This window comes from Urtica dioica, chromosome 11 (assembly GCF_054948205.1).
Source record: "Urtica dioica subsp. dioica isolate 48M chromosome 11, U.dioica_male_clone48M_v1_H2, whole genome shotgun sequence".
In the NCBI taxonomy this organism is placed as follows: Eukaryota; Viridiplantae; Streptophyta; class Magnoliopsida; order Rosales; family Urticaceae; genus Urtica; species Urtica dioica.
This window is the reverse complement of record NC_142766.1, coordinates 9507347-9522192: the sequence shown is the minus strand read 5'-3', so window position 1 is coordinate 9522192 and position 14846 is coordinate 9507347. Positions and strand designations below refer to the sequence as shown.

The 14846-nt window shown below is 38.2% G+C and overlaps 3 protein-coding genes across 8 annotated transcripts; all 3 read left to right on the top strand.

Moving 5' to 3' along the window:
• The first annotated feature begins 315 nt into the window (after positions 1 to 315).
• Positions 316 to 1306, top strand: LOC149381084 (uncharacterized). The gene is made up of 3 exons (XM_089601279.1): positions 316 to 338; positions 483 to 486; positions 848 to 1306. Exons 1-3 carry the CDS (start codon positions 316 to 318, stop codon positions 1304 to 1306), a joined length of 486 nt encoding a protein of 161 aa, XP_089457405.1.
• Positions 1307 to 4511: 3205 nt separating this feature from the next.
• On the top strand, positions 4512 to 6740 carry BUBR1 (BUB1-related (BUB1: budding uninhibited by benzymidazol 1)). Its single transcript, XM_089629789.1, has 8 exons — positions 4512 to 5003; positions 5082 to 5330; positions 5420 to 5483; positions 5561 to 5621; positions 5703 to 5877; positions 5975 to 6054; positions 6154 to 6231; positions 6365 to 6740. Exons 1-8 carry the CDS (start codon positions 4638 to 4640, stop codon positions 6426 to 6428), a joined length of 1137 nt encoding a protein of 378 aa, XP_089485915.1. The 5' UTR covers positions 4512 to 4637; the 3' UTR covers positions 6429 to 6740.
• Positions 6741 to 7676: 936 nt separating this feature from the next.
• On the top strand, positions 7677 to 12977 carry LOC149381082 (protein BASIC PENTACYSTEINE4-like). Of its 6 annotated transcripts, none has more exons than XM_089601556.1 (4): positions 7677 to 7860; positions 11304 to 11381; positions 11541 to 11627; positions 11717 to 12977. In XM_089601556.1, the coding sequence occupies exons 3-4, from the start codon at positions 11556 to 11558 to the stop codon at positions 12536 to 12538; spliced, it is 894 nt and encodes a 297-aa protein (XP_089457682.1). In that variant the 5' UTR covers positions 7677 to 7860; positions 11304 to 11381; positions 11541 to 11555; the 3' UTR covers positions 12539 to 12977. The 6 variants fall into 6 exon arrangements, with proteins under 6 accessions (XP_089457682.1, XP_089457681.1, XP_089457678.1 ...); XM_089601555.1 differs by having other exon boundaries at positions 7677 to 7895; XM_089601552.1 differs by having other exon boundaries at positions 7677 to 7988.
• The last annotated feature ends 1869 nt before the right edge of the window (positions 12978 to 14846 follow it).

The window sequence follows — 14846 nt, the reverse complement described above, 5'->3', positions numbered from 1 at the left end:
AAATCGCGCATCTCACTATCAGGTGCCAATGATTCTATTCCAAAATAGATAAATTATGCTTATTCACAGTAACGAATATAAAAGTGTCTGAACAGATGCGTCCAAAGTTCTTTTCAACTGATATCAAGTTACCTGGTGGAGGATGTCCTATAGGAACAATGCTGATTCGGAGAAAAATGAATGGAAATATTAATTCAATACAAAAATACTATATCTTGACGGTGGAAAAATTAAGTACGTAGTGAATTCACAAATCTTCAAGTGTTATATTACAAACATATAAATTATAATAGGCGTATTTATAAATCTATTTATATGGCAACTAATATTTCGGAGAGGTGATCATAACAAACTCTCAAGTTTATACTAATTGCTCTTGGAAATAGTTGTGAAAGCGTCTAAGGATGAATGGTGAGTCTACTTCATATACAATATGTTTTAAATTGGAATTCTTTATCACATTATTTTTCATTTAAATTTAGAAAGGTATATTCATACAGTGTGAGAGTGAAAGTAGTATCATGAAAGCGATTTCATGAAGAGATAAAATTTCCTTCATGCATCCTTATAGTAGTAAAAATTAAGATACATAAGTCAACAAACAGATAAGAGTAATGGCTTATTTACCCCTCCTTTCTTCACTTTAGAAGGGAAACTTGATAAACCAAGCTTAGTGTAGCAACTGATTTGAAAATCAAATCATGTTTTGGATCCTTTAGGGAAACCAAGCATTTGACCATGTGTATTGTCCAAATTACCCTTAAATTAAAATTCTTTTCAAACTCAAACCTTTCTCTCCACTCCCATTCCCTTCACGCGTGTTTTTTCAATTAAAAAAAAAAAACAGAAAAAAAACGCTCAGCCCACGCAGCACGCACGGCAAGCCTCTCTTCACTTCTCCCGCTTCGGACCCTCCTCCTTCTCCGGCAACCCAGGCCTCTGCGGCGAGCTCCTCAACAACCCTCGGGCCGAGAACAACAACAAGACTGGGGTTGTGGTCGGGCTCGTCGTCACCGTCGTGATTCTCGCCGCCGTTGCCTTGCTCCTCTCCGTGGGCGTTCGGCGGCGGAGGAGGGAGACGAACGCGAAAGCGCCGAAGCTGGGATCTCCGGCGAGATCGCAGCCGGAGCCGGAACCGGTGGAGGAGACTCGGGGGAGAGCCGAGAAGAGCGGGAACTTGGTGTTCGCTCCGGGGGAGGCTGAGCTGTACGGGCTTGAGCAGCTGATGAGAGGCTCGGCGGAGCTGCTGGGGCGCGGGACGGTGGGGACCACTTACAAGGCCGTGCTGGAGTATGCTGCTATGTGACAGGTTCGAAAACGAAAATATCGAAATTTTTTTCGAAATTGTTGTCTGTAATTTCGAAGTTTATAGCTGTTATTTCGATTTCATTTCGAACTTTTTAACTTGTACAGATTTGACTTCTAATGTATACTTTTTAACTTCTTAACAGGTTCAAACGTTAATATATGTTGTTTATTTGATGGTACTTGGGTGAACAAAGGTACAAAATGGGAATATACTAATGAATCGCGATTCGAACTGCGTGCACTCGCGAAAGACATATCTCGGGCGGAGCTATTAATCGCTATGTACGAAGCTTTTTGTGTCGATGAGTCGTTATACGATTTGAAACTTGAAGCTGCGTATGAGTTTATGTGTTTGATTTCAGACATTTCACTTATTTTTTGTAAAAGATTTCAGACATTTCAGGTTATTCATGTGTTGGATTTCAGACATTTCGGTTATTTTATGTGTTTGATTTCAGAGTTTTCAGTTAGTTTATGTGTTTGATTTCAGATATTTCAGTTATTTTTTGTAAATGATTTCAGACATTTCAGTTATTTTATGTGTTTGATTTCAGAGTTTTCAGTTAGTTTATGTGTTTGATTTCAGACATTTCAGTTATTTTTTGTAAAGGATTTCAGACATTTCAGTTATGTGTTTGATTTCAGAGTTTTCAGTTAGTTTATGTGTTTGATTTCAGACATTTCAGGTTATTCATGTGTTATATTTAAGAGTTTTCAGTTAGTTTATGTGTTTGATTTCAGAGTTTTCAGTTAGTTTATGTGTTTGATTTCAGACATTTCAGTTCTTTTTTGTAAAGGATTTCAGATATTTCAGGTTATTCATGTGTTATATTTCAGAGTTTTCAGTTAGTTTATATGTTTGATTTCAGAGTTTTCAGTTAGTTTATGTGTTTGATTTCAGACATTTCAGTTATTTTTTGTAAAGAATTTCAGACATTTCAGTTATTTTATGTGTTTGATTTCAGAGTTTTCAGTTAGTTTATGTGTTTGATTTCAGACATTTCAGTTATTTTTTGTAAAGGATTTCAGACATTTCAGGTTATTCATGTGTTTGATTTCAGAGTTTTCAGTTAGTTTATGTGTTTATGTGTTTGATTTCAGAGTTTTCAGTTAGTTTATGTGTTTGATTTCAGACATTTCAGTTATTTTTTGTAAAAGATTTCAGACTCAATTTTCAAGAAACATTACAAACCCAATTTTCATCCAAAAACCTAGGCTCCAAAACTACCAAAGTAATTATCAATAAACATTACAACCTCAATTTTCATCCAAAAAACTAGTCTCCAACACTATCAAAGTAATTTTCATCACCCCTTTTTCTCACTTTTTTTGTATGTTTTCTCACTTTGATAGTGTTGGAGACTAGTTTTTTTGGATGAAAATTGAGTTTGTAATGTTTATTGATAATTACTTTGATAGTTTTGGAGCCTAGGTTTTTGGATGAAAATTGGGTTTGTAATGTTTCTTGAAAATTGGGTCTGAAATCCTTTACAAAAAATAACTGAAATGTCTGAAATCAAACACATAAACTAACTGAAAACTCTGAAATCAAACACATAAACTAACTGAAAACTCTGAAATATAACACATGAATAACCTGAAATGTCTGAAATCTTTTACAAAAAATAACTGAAATGTCTGAAATCAAACACATAAACTAACTGAAAACTCTGAAATCAAACACATAAAATAACTGAAATGTCTGAAATCCTTTACAAAAAATAACTGAAATGTCTGAAATCAAACACATAAACTAACTGAAAACTCTGAAATCAAACACATAAAATAACTGAAATGTCTGAAATCATTTACAAAAAATAACTGAAATATCTGAAATCAAACACATAAACTAACTGAAAACTCTGAAATCAAACACATAAAATAACCGAAATGTCTGAAATCCAACACATGAATAACCTGAAATGTCTGAAATCTTTTACAAAAAATAAGTGAAATGTCTGAAATCAAACACATAAACTCATACGCAGCTTCAAGTTTCAAATCGTATAACGACTCATCGACACAAAAAGCTTCGTACATAGCGATTAATAGCTCCGCCCGAGATATGTCTTTCGCGAGTGCACGCAGTTCGAATCGCGATTCATTAGTATATTCCCATTTTGTACCTTTGTTCACCCAAGTACCATCAAATAAACAACATATATTAACGTTTGAACCTGTTAAGAAGTTAAAAAGTATACATTAGAAGTCAAATCTGTACAAGTTAAAAAGTTCGAAATGAAATCGAAATAACAGCTATAAACTTCGAAATTACAGACAACAATTTCGAACTTTTTTCGATATTTTCGTTTTCGAACCTGTCACATAGCAGCAAACTCCAGCACGGCCTTGTAAGTGGTCCCCACCGTCCCGCGCCCCAGCAGCTCCGCCGAGCCTCTCATCAGCTGCTCAAGCCCGTACAGCTCAGCCTCCCCCGGAGCGAACACCAATTCCCCGCTCTTCTCGGCTCTCCCCCGAGTCTCCTCCACTGGTTCCGGCTCCGGCTGCGATCTCGCCGGAGATCCCAGCTTCGGCGCTTTCGCGTTCGTCGCCCTCCTCCGCCGCCGAACGCCCACGGAGAGGAGCAAGGCAACGGCGGCGAGAATCACGACGGTGACGACGAGCCCGACCACAACCCCGGTCTTGTTGTTGTTCTCGGCCCGAGGGTTGTTGAGGAGCTCGCCGCAGAGGCCTGGGTTGCCGGAGAAGGAGGAGGGTCCGAAGCGGGAGAAGTGAAGAGAGGCTTGCCGTGCGTGCTGCGTGGGCTGAGCATTTTTTTTTTCTTTTTTTTTTGTTTTTGAATTGAAAAAACACGCGTGAAGGGAATGAGAGTGGAGAGAAAAGTTTGATTTTTAATAGAATTTTAATTTAAGGGTAACTTGGACAATACACATGGTCAAATGCTTGGTTTCCCTAAAGGATCCAAAACATGGTTTGGTTTTCAAATCAGTTGCTACACTAAGCTTGGTTTATCAAGTTTCCCTTTAGAACATACCAATTATATACATCAACTATTTAGAATAGAATAATATTTGTTTCTTGTATTACATTATATTTCGTAAAAAATTGGAAGAATATAGTTTTTTTTTTTTTAACAATAACTGCCATATGTTTTTGGAAAGTGGACTTTATTAGTGCTCAGCAGCGTATCGCTGGCCTTTTTGTTTTGTTTGAGAGGTATTTGTTTTATGATAAAGAAATACGTTGGGGTTGCGATAGTAACGGTAACATTGGGTTTTAAAAGAGGGAGAGAGAGGGAAGGATAGATTCGAATTGAAAGGAAAGAATATTGTTTAGGTTATCCGAGAAAGAAGAAGAAGAAGAAGAGAATGGATCCAGAAACAGAGTTCTTGCTGTCAAACAGGGGCACCGGAAACGAGTGGGAGGTGTACAAGGAGAACGTTAGGCCACTCAAGAGAGGCCGCAACGTGGCGGTCCTCAACTCCGGCCTCTCCCCGGACCCCGCCGGCCTCCTCAAGGCCCGCCGCGAGTCGCTCCTACGCGCCATCGACGACTACTCCGGCGACGACCCGCTCGACCCCTGGCTCCGCTGCATCCGCTGGGTCCAGGACGCCTTCCCCGCCGCCGGCGACTCCTCCGGCCTCCTCCTCATCTACGAGCAGTGCCTCCGCGCCTTCTGGCACTCCCCTCGCTACAAGAACGACCTCCGATTCCTCAAGCTCTGGCTCGAATACGTCAGTCCTCTCTCTCCTTCCATTTCTCCATTTCTTGTCTCTTCGAAACCCTAATTTCGCGATGTGCGATCGGACCAGGCTCAACACTGCTCCGACGCTCAGGTGATCTACGCTTTTCTGGAGGCCAACGAGATCGGAACTGGTCACGCTGTGTTCTACATTTCCCACGCGGCTTACTTGGAGTCGAAGAACAACGTCAAGCTCGCTAATCAAGTCCTCAACCTCGGTATCTCCAGGAACGCTCGCCCAATCGAGTCTCTCAAAGACGCTTTCAGGAGATTCATCGCCCGATCCATGAGAAGACCCCTCAAACCCCCCCAAGACAATGTATGCGTTTCCTCTTCTTCTTCTCTTTTTTTTTTGCTCCTCTGCAATCGTATCTTTTTTTTTGAACTTTTTTTCCTTTTTCGTTTCAGGATTCTGCGGAGAAGCGCGATCGGCTTAGAAGCTTTGGGACAGTCCTGTCCAGAGGAGAAAACAGTTAGTTCGCCGGTTTAGCCACTATATTGCCTTGTGGGGTCATTTCTTTACTAACATGTCTCGGTTTCGTGTCGTAGGAATGTCGGTTGCCACGGAGAACATCGCCGGTAATTCTAGTAAGAATGGGAAGCGAATTAGGTGAGTTAATCCCATTTACCAGTGTTTCTACAAAGCGCACACATGTTTAACGTTTATCTTTATTTTTTATGCTTCTTCAAGGGGTCAAGCTGCGCCGATCAGCATTTTCAAGGACTCGAGTGTCGTTGATGACCCAACAAGCCGTGAGCTCTCTGATGTCTCTAAGACAGAAGCCAATTCTTGGCGGGTTCTCGGGTCTAGGGCCGAGAGAAACAAAGAGAACAATGCTATGCCCACCAAGTGGAAATCCTACAAGGTCTGGTCATAGAAAGGAAAAAAAAAATCAATATCCTGGTTATTTTTAGCTTGCCATTGTTTTATCTTAAGAGAATTTGTTTCTTATTTTCTTTTAGGTTCCGCAGAAGCCGGGAACCAGAACTGTCGGGCCGAGTGGAGCGTGCATCGAAGTCTTTGTCGACGAAGAATTGGAAGAGTTAGTGTCGCGATAAGAGCGTGTTTTGTTTTCTCCGCGATTAAATACACAAAGTGTGTAATGTAATTAACTTGGGGTGTTTTGTGATATCTTTATCAGGAAGCGTAAAAGCCAAGCTGAGACTGGCAGGGCCGTGGGACCGAACCTTAGACAAGAGAGCGAAGGAGATCTTAAGAAGTGAGTGTTTTGTTGCTCTTGTTTTTGGTTAATGTTTCTATACTATTATATATATATATATATATATATATACATATTATATATATGATTTTTGGCTTGTGGTTAATCACTGGGCATTGATTGGGCTGAGCAGGGAAACAGAGTTGTTGAGGGAGAATCCATTGCGCAATTTTCCTCCAAGCAGCCTTCCCAGATGATCAACTATAAAACAGAGATGTTGAGCTTTTCTCTCCAAAGCCTCGTTGATTTATATAGATTTGTTTGGTTTGGTTCTGCTTCATTGAGATATTGTTATGTTCTTTATATACGATTCAAACTATGGCGATAGTGTCAAGTTTTTTTATGCAGAGTTAGTATGCTCTCCTGAATTAGTGATGTTTTTTTTTTAATGGGTTACGCAGTGAAAAATGGAAATTGCATTCTTTGCTTTCCGAGTTCAGAAAAAACGAAAGGAAGCAACTCCCATTCCATGTATATTTATTGTAAAATGTATTTGGTTGGCCTTAATATTCCCTTTGACTTGAATTGCCATTATTTTTAGTTTTCAATGAAGCAGCTATGGTATCAAATTAAAGGGTTCTTTTATTTTCTTCACCTGAAGTTAATATGGTAATATGTTTAGGCCAAATTCCTTTGACTTGAATTGACATCATTTTTAGTTTTCAATCACGAAATTATGGTATCAAATAATAGTTTTTTTTTCCTCTAAAATTAAACAAAAGGGTAATAAAGTGTTATTTTCTAAAATTTAAACAGTTTGTTAAAATTACAACAGTTATTAGGCCAAATTCCCTTGACTTGAATTGACATCATTTTTAGTGTTCAATCACGAAATTCTGGTATCAAATAATAGTTTTTCTAAAATTAAAATGGCAGTGTTTTTTTTCCTAAAATTTAAACAAATTGTAGAAATTACAAAAATTATTAGGCCAAATTCCTTTGTCTTGAATTGACATAATTTTTTGTTTTGTTTTCAATCACTAAATTATGGTATCAAATAGTAGTTTTTTTTTTCTTCTCTAAAATTAAAATGGTAAAGTGTTTTTTTCCCTAAAATTTAAAATGTAAAGGGGAAAAAGTTTCATCTTACCCACGCGATTGTATTGTATGCCGTATTTCGTTTTACTTCCTATAAAAATATATGAAATCAGCCCTATATAATATATATCTTTCACATAAATTGTTCTGGTTTGTAATATTATGGATGACTATGTTATTTTAAGTCATCTTAATCGACATATACTTATTATAAACAGATTCAGTAGATTCAGTCGACGTATACATATTTTCGACGAAATGGTTATATCATCGCAATTTTTTGTCAAATTTAGGCAAAAACCTAATTTCATGACTTTTTAGTCATTTAATGTAAATTTATTTTTATCAGTATTTAGAGAGGAAGGAGTAGATGTTTGGAAATAAAAAAAATGTACAGTCAAGAGAGTTAAACTGTATTCTAAAAAAAAAAAGAAAAAAAATAAAAAGAGAGGTTAAACTGTATATTCTCTCTCATCATATCATCTCTCCTCTCAATTTTCTCTTTCTGTACTCGTCGGCTAACCCTAAAGTGTCTGACAGAGTTCAGTCTCGGCGTCTCAGTCTCAGCAGGCCAACTCTCGGGCCCTCTGGGTTCGTTCTCAGTCCGTTTCGTTCTCTCTCTACTGGTTCGATCTAAACCTTCAATTCCCTTCTTTTTATGCGACTTCAAGCTAAGCATTTATAAGTGAGGCGGGGTCAAGAGGCATATTGCATTATTGGTGCGTCGATTCTGAACGACTCTTGTTTGGTTTTTCGATTTGATTGTTGCTGTGTTCGTTTTTTATTCAATGGCTGTTTTGTTTGTGTTGTTTTGTGGGAGTGTCTGTTTAATGTTTTGATTGAAAATGAGCGAATGAGTTTGGTTCGGTTTAGCATTAGTGTTCCATTTACAGCTGCATGATAAATGCAATGGATGAAACTTTTTGTGGAACTGGTTTTCTTTTAGGATTCATCTTTGACTTTCTACTAATATATATATATATTTTTTCCTTTTTTTTTCTGGGCAGTTTTCACAATAGAATTTGATCTTGAATTGCTTGGATACCTTAGGTAAAATAATGAAACTTGATCTGTGATGATTTTTTTTAGTGAATATCTTGTTTGATTTATATGTTTTTGGCTTGCCGACTTTCTTGTGTTAAGCCTTTTAGTTTTGAAATGTAATATAAAATTAGTTGTGGTGTATGATAGTAACATCAATGTAGTAAGAAGAAGTAATCACGTTAAATAACTTTTGGCTCAAACCTCAACCTGATCATGGCATATTTAACCAAACATGTAAATAGTTTGTGAGGATGAAGAGAGCTTGATGAATAAGAAAGTTACAGATAATTGTAAGGACAATGCTGTGGATAGAGAGCGAGTTAGAAAAGAACGAATTGAAAATTGTGTGTATTGAGATAACATGTTGCTGAACAAACAAAACATCCCTCGGTGGTAGAGAAGGGGATGAAAGGCTTGTACTTTAGTACTTTAGTTTATTTATTCATTTTTTTTAAAGTTTTTCATCCTAGATATTCTCCTCTACCGGCTAGAAAAAAATGAATCTTTTATTCGCCAGCGAGAAATGAAACCTATTGTTTGACAATTTTCCCATGAAAAGTCAGAAGCCAATCTCTATGAGGGATCATCTGTCTCCTTAAAAATATATCTTCTTAGAAAAGTGGTTTATTTATTATTTTATACAGCTCTATCTTTAGATTCTTCTTCCAACATGCTCCCTCCTTGGTATATTCGTGCAAGTACTCCTTTTGTTTATTTTTTTTATTTTTTTTTTCCCATTTCTAGAGCTCTCTCATCCTAGCTTTTTATGTGACTGATCTTGAAATTAAGAACAATTGTTTTATATTAATCTTATGTGAAATATTTCTGATTCTGAAGAGGGATTTCGATGTGTCGTTCTGATTATCTCTTACTTTGAGCTTCAGTTTAGATGTTTCACTTCTAATGCCTGATTTTATATTGTACCATTGGATTTTTATTTTGTAGTATGCCTTTTCTTTTCTTTTTCTTCTTTCTTCATAATTAGTCTCCCAGTTTCAGTCTTATCCCGATTCAAAATTTGTACCAAAATTGTGTAGCTTAATTGAATGCGAGTTGATTATGTTTGGATTTACAAAATGAAAATAGCATAAAGTGTTTTAAATATGGCATGAATACCATGTACTCTTACTTATAGCAATAAGAAATCTAACATGATGCATTTAATTTCATGACAGAAATGCCCAGCTATCTAGGATACTTTGACTGACTAATTGAATCCATTTTCAAATTAAAAACAAATCATATGAAACCAAAATGGCATCATCCTCACATAGTTAAAAATATATCTATAGTTTTATCATTTACTAAAAAGTAAGATTATGGTTCATTTTGATGACTCTAGCTACTGATTAAATAATGAGTGCATTGCCATGTTATAAGGTTAGTTTTACATTCAACTTTTCGGGAGAAAACCCCATTGAGAAACAGCATAACAAAGGGAGATCAATATAGAAATAGTGTTCTTTTTTTCTAATCTAGGAAAATCACACACACACACACATATATTATCATTTTATAGAATAAAATAAACAAAGAGGAGGAACTGAAATTTGAGGCAACAACGACTTGGGGATAGCGCCGTGTAAGGAAGGATTGCAGTGTTGGATATCATCGCCCCTGTTTGTGTTATTAGAGTAAGGGGCCAACCAGGAGATTGGACCTTAAGTGACACCTTCGCTTTCCCCGCGATTTCAAAAAAATTGCAAAGCTTGACTTGCCGACAGATTCGCTGAAATCGACTTGGCTGAGAATGTACATATGATTGGCACGCATCCGTTTTCGTCGAGACTGTAGATTGCTCAAATAACTTTATGCCGGATGCTGTTTTTCTCGGAAGGGAATCTCCTGAACCATATAGAAAGTAGAGCTATATTCCTATTGTCTTTGTTTCCAATTCCCAAAGCTCCTTTATTTTTCGACGAACAAGATCTTTAGTACACTAATGGCGTGGCCGATTATCTTTAGGAGCTTCCCAGGGAAATCACACACTTTTATCTCAATGGCGGCAAAGACACTTTTCGACATCCTAAAGACAGTCATGAAAAGATGGTAATAGAAGAAATATTAACTTTGAGGAAAACAAATTTGCCCCCTTTGAGTAGGAAACCTCTTTTCCATCAGTCTAGGCGCTTCATAATCTTAGCCCACAACCGGAGGCATTGCAAAATTGCTGAATGAGGAGATGGAGATTTTCCCAATTGCTCCTTCTCAGTGCTGAAGACAATTGTGTCATCTTCGAATCAGAGTTGAGCACCGGAAAGTTAGGCCTTCCCACACGGAAGGGGGAGAACTGTCTTCCTAATTAGTAATATTGATCAAATCTTCCATCACCTCACTTATTCTTGGTGCTAAAGTTATAATGATGATCTTGTAGAGGCTCACCAAACTGATCAGTCTATAGTTGGCCATCTTCCTTGACTACATTGGACTGTACGTTCCTCCTCAGTTTTGACCTGATGCCACAAACCCGCCATGTGTTTTTACACCTTGCCACAAAACATCAGATTAAGTTTATTACTTAAAACCCCATGTTTTCGTATTTGTGTCGTGAATTCTAAGGCCGAACCTTTTTTTTTCCTCGAAATTCTGACAAGATTGCCGTATAAAAATCTATGCAAATGAAAGCGTAATTTTTAAACATATTTGTTTTGGTCTTTGCTTGTTAACATTATGACACTTGTTATACGTTGGTTTTACTAGTTAAATGAAATTCCATGGTGTTTGGCTCTTCGATTCTGTAAAGTTACTGTAATCATCTAGGTAATTGATTGAGGTATTTCAACTGGAAGTTTATTTCTATTTTTTTTAATCTACATGGAGCAATATATATACCCAAATCCACTCTTTACTTTGTGTGTCATTCTGCTTGCATATTTACGGATGTCCCGACCCTGCTTATTGGACACATCGATATCCGACAACATATATCCTGTAACAAATATGACTTCTTGATTATAGTAAGTCATTAGTCTATCTTTATGTTGCTGCAGGTTAAACAACAACGGAGGACCGAATTAGCATATGTGGCTTAGCTTGTTCATGGATCTAGCTTCAAAAAGTTCAAATATGTATGTTCCTTTTTCTATTTACATATATGTGGCATAATGAAAAACCTTATTTTAGCGGATGATCGCTTCATAACTCAAAACCCTTACGTAAGTTCTGAGTTGCATATGAACGTGGACTTTGAGTAGCTTGATTCTGATTTTTGTATATTTTCATGCTAGTAGCTTGGTTTGAAGATGGACGACGGAAGGCAGCATGAAACGGGAAGGCATAAGGTGGACTATTACAGAGCGTCTTCGCACACTCAGGTAATTGTTGGTTTCCTAGTCTCGAGCCTTGAAAAAGTATTCGATATGGCTGCGTAAACAAAACCAAAAAATTGAAATGGAATGTGCAGTGGAACATGATGAATCAACACCAAGGAGCGAAGGAACCGAACGCGCTGGTCATGAACAAGAAGATAATGTCGATAATCGCGGAGAGGGACGCGGCGATCAGGGAGCGGAACGTGGCTCTGGCGGAGAAGAACGAAGCGGTGTCGGAGAGGGACGAAGCTCTCCGGCAGCGAGACGAGGCGCTGGCCCAGCGCGACACGGCCCTCATGGAGAGAGACGGCGCCCTGGCCGCCCTCCATCTCAGGACCAACAACAACAACAACAACAACAACTCGTCGGCCGTGGGCCCGGGAGTCCAACGGGGGGCGAAACGGTCGCACCAACAGCACAACGCGGAGGCGAAGATAACGAAGGCGTACCCGATCACGGTGATAACGTCGGAGGCGGCGGCGGCGGCGGGGAAGCGGAAGCGGGCGCCGCGGAAGAAGGCGGTGGGGGAGGACCTGAACAGGCGGGCCCCGTCGGACGGGACAAAGTACAAGACGGAGTGGGGGAGCGAGGAGGTGGGGCTGAACCTGATAGCGTTCGACGAGTCGACGATGCCGGTGCCGGTGTGCTCGTGCACGGGGGCCCCTCGGCAGTGCTACAAGTGGGGGAGCGGTGGGTGGCAGTCGTCGTGCTGCACCACCCACATGTCGGTGTACCCTCTCCCGCAGGTCCCCAACAAGCGCCACGCCCGCATGGGCGGCCGCAAGATGAGCGGCAGCGTCTTCACCCGCCTCCTCACCCGCCTCGCCCTCCAAGGCCACGACCTCTCCCGTCCCCTCGACCTCAAGGACTACTGGGCCCGCCACGGCACCAACCGTTACATCACCATCAAGTAGCAAAACCCAAACCCATATATATATATATATAAGTAACTCTGATTTCCATTTCCATTTCCATTTATTTGAGGGAGGCTCTTTTCCTTGGAAGGCTGCTTTGTGATTAACTCTAGGAATTGAGGCGGAGGGGAGGGACTTGTCGTGTAAATTAACATTATAGCCTATAGGCCTATTTAGTCTAGAGAGGCTCTTTTTCCATAATCCTCGTGAGAGAAAATATATGTTTGAGCCTCTGAGTCGGTCGAATATTGGTCGTGTTGCAATTTTTAGTCGTGCCTTTCAGTTCGGATATCAGAAGATTAGTATGGAGTTTAGAAAGGGACGGGGGAGTTAGCATCATATTTTATGCAAGTAAAAAAAAAATGTAATAATATTAGACGTTCTACTTGCACACCGTGTAACCACAAGATCTAGGTAGATAAATTATATTTGTTTGTTATTTTTAAATCTTTGACATAACCAGGCTGAACTTAGACGAACTTAGACAGTAATTTACAGAATAACTTGTTAACCAAAAAAAATATATCAACAAACAATCACTTCGTGATATTTACGGTTTGGTGCTCAACAACGGGCTATGCAGTGTTTGTTGGTCAAATTTGTGGGTGGGTGAAATAACATACAACGTCAACGGAAGCTGCAAAAATATTGCTGCACTGTATTGGTAGTAGCTGAGATATCCTTCCTCAACTCTCTCTTACTTGAGTTGCAAGTTTAAGCAACCAGAATTCCCCAGACAGAGAAAGTGGCTCAGAAGATACTCGAAGGAAAACAATTTCCAGCTCAAGCTTTAATTCCCTCCTAGGCAAACTCACACGAGAAGACACAGATTGTATTACAGGTTCTAGAAAACAGTAGTTAGTTACTTTTAGCAACTAGGGTAACAAAGTTAGATATATAAGCTTTGTAGTCAGACCTATTCAAGCCGATGAGCATCACTTGGTTTCATTCTCTTCCTTGAATTCTCTATCATTCTTTTCGTTGAATTCTCTGTATTTTACATGATTATCTCTAGCATTTCTATATGTTAAATTTAGTAAATTTTGATAAAATGGCTAATTTATCAAGTTAAATGAAACATGGCCAGTTCCTTAAACTAAGTTTTGGTTCATTATGTAAGTCTTGTTTTGTGGTGAAAATTATAAAGGATTAATGTTGTAATATATACGTGGTAGATGCAACATTGATTAAAGATATTCATCGTTTTAGGACCACTAAATTCGTGGTCCCAGTAAATGAAAATACAAGTAGTCTCTTTATCGTATTGTAATATTGAAAATAAAGGATAATCTGATAGTGTCTTCTGGGATATTGTTTGTAAATAAAATTCTAAGAGGAAAAAAAAAAGTGGTAAATACAGATTCGCCGAATTTAAACTCTCAGGCCAAAATTGACATGTCGAACTTCAACTTCGCATTAACAATTTTATTTATTTTAGTAAAGCTTTATTCTTATACAGTACCCGTATTTACTTTTTGTTGTTGTTTTGTTTGTACCCGTGGTCTATGAGCTTTATGTGTTTTGAGAATTTAGTCCCCATAATATATTTCTTGACACTAGTAGTCTAAATTTGATAAATATGACACGGTAAGCTTTTTGCCTATTGTTTGCCATTTTTTGTTACAAAATCTCGAGCCCGGCGGCCAATAAAGATATATATATATATATATATATATATATATATATATATATATATATATATATATATATAAATCAGATTACAATTTGATACCTTGTAGTTTTTGCCAAAAATTTTGTCAAAATTTTGTCAATTTTCATAGACAATCTTAATTGTGAACTCATACATTGATCCATTTCGTTCACATGCAAATTCTTTGAGCTTTCGTCCGAAAATTAAATTTGCGAAGTTGAAATTTTGAATATGATTGAGTGTTTGAAATTCTCATATTCAAAACTAACATTCTGTGTCCATATCCTATAGTGATATATACATGTACATTCGAGAGGGGAGAAACGGTAACTAAGTAAATAAGTGATAAGGAGAAAAAACAAACTGTGTCCACATTCTTTTTCTTCGTCCGATGATGCTATTTAAGGAAAAGGTAAAGTTACTTCTCTGAAAAGAGTAATGAGTGAGAGAATGTAGTAATTTGAAATGCGAAAAATGCGGCATTAGGGTTTGAATATACAAAAAGGAAAGGAAAAGAAAGGGACAAGTATTAGCAAACATTATTATTAGACCCACAAAATTCAACGAGCTAGTCACAACAAAATTAGTAGACAATGAGGCATGAGGGTCACATGCGTCTGTAGCTAGCAGTAAACCATAAATATGCTCCTAGACTCT

Coding starts and splice junctions, on each gene's coding strand:
- LOC149381082 (XM_089601556.1), top strand. CDS start 11,556: ATGGACGACGGAAGGCAGCATGAAACGGGAAGGCATAAGGTGGACTAT. Junction 11,628..11,716: donor GAGCGTCTTCGCACACTCAG/GTAATTGTTGGT, acceptor TGGAATGTGCAG/TGGAACATGATGAATCAACA.
- BUBR1 (XM_089629789.1), top strand. CDS start 4,638: ATGGATCCAGAAACAGAGTTCTTGCTGTCAAACAGGGGCACCGGAAAC. Junction 5,004..5,081: donor TCAAGCTCTGGCTCGAATAC/GTCAGTCCTCTC, acceptor CGATCGGACCAG/GCTCAACACTGCTCCGACGC. Junction 5,331..5,419: donor TCAAACCCCCCCAAGACAAT/GTATGCGTTTCC, acceptor TTTTCGTTTCAG/GATTCTGCGGAGAAGCGCGA.
- LOC149381084 (XM_089601279.1), top strand. CDS start 316: ATGGCAACTAATATTTCGGAGAG.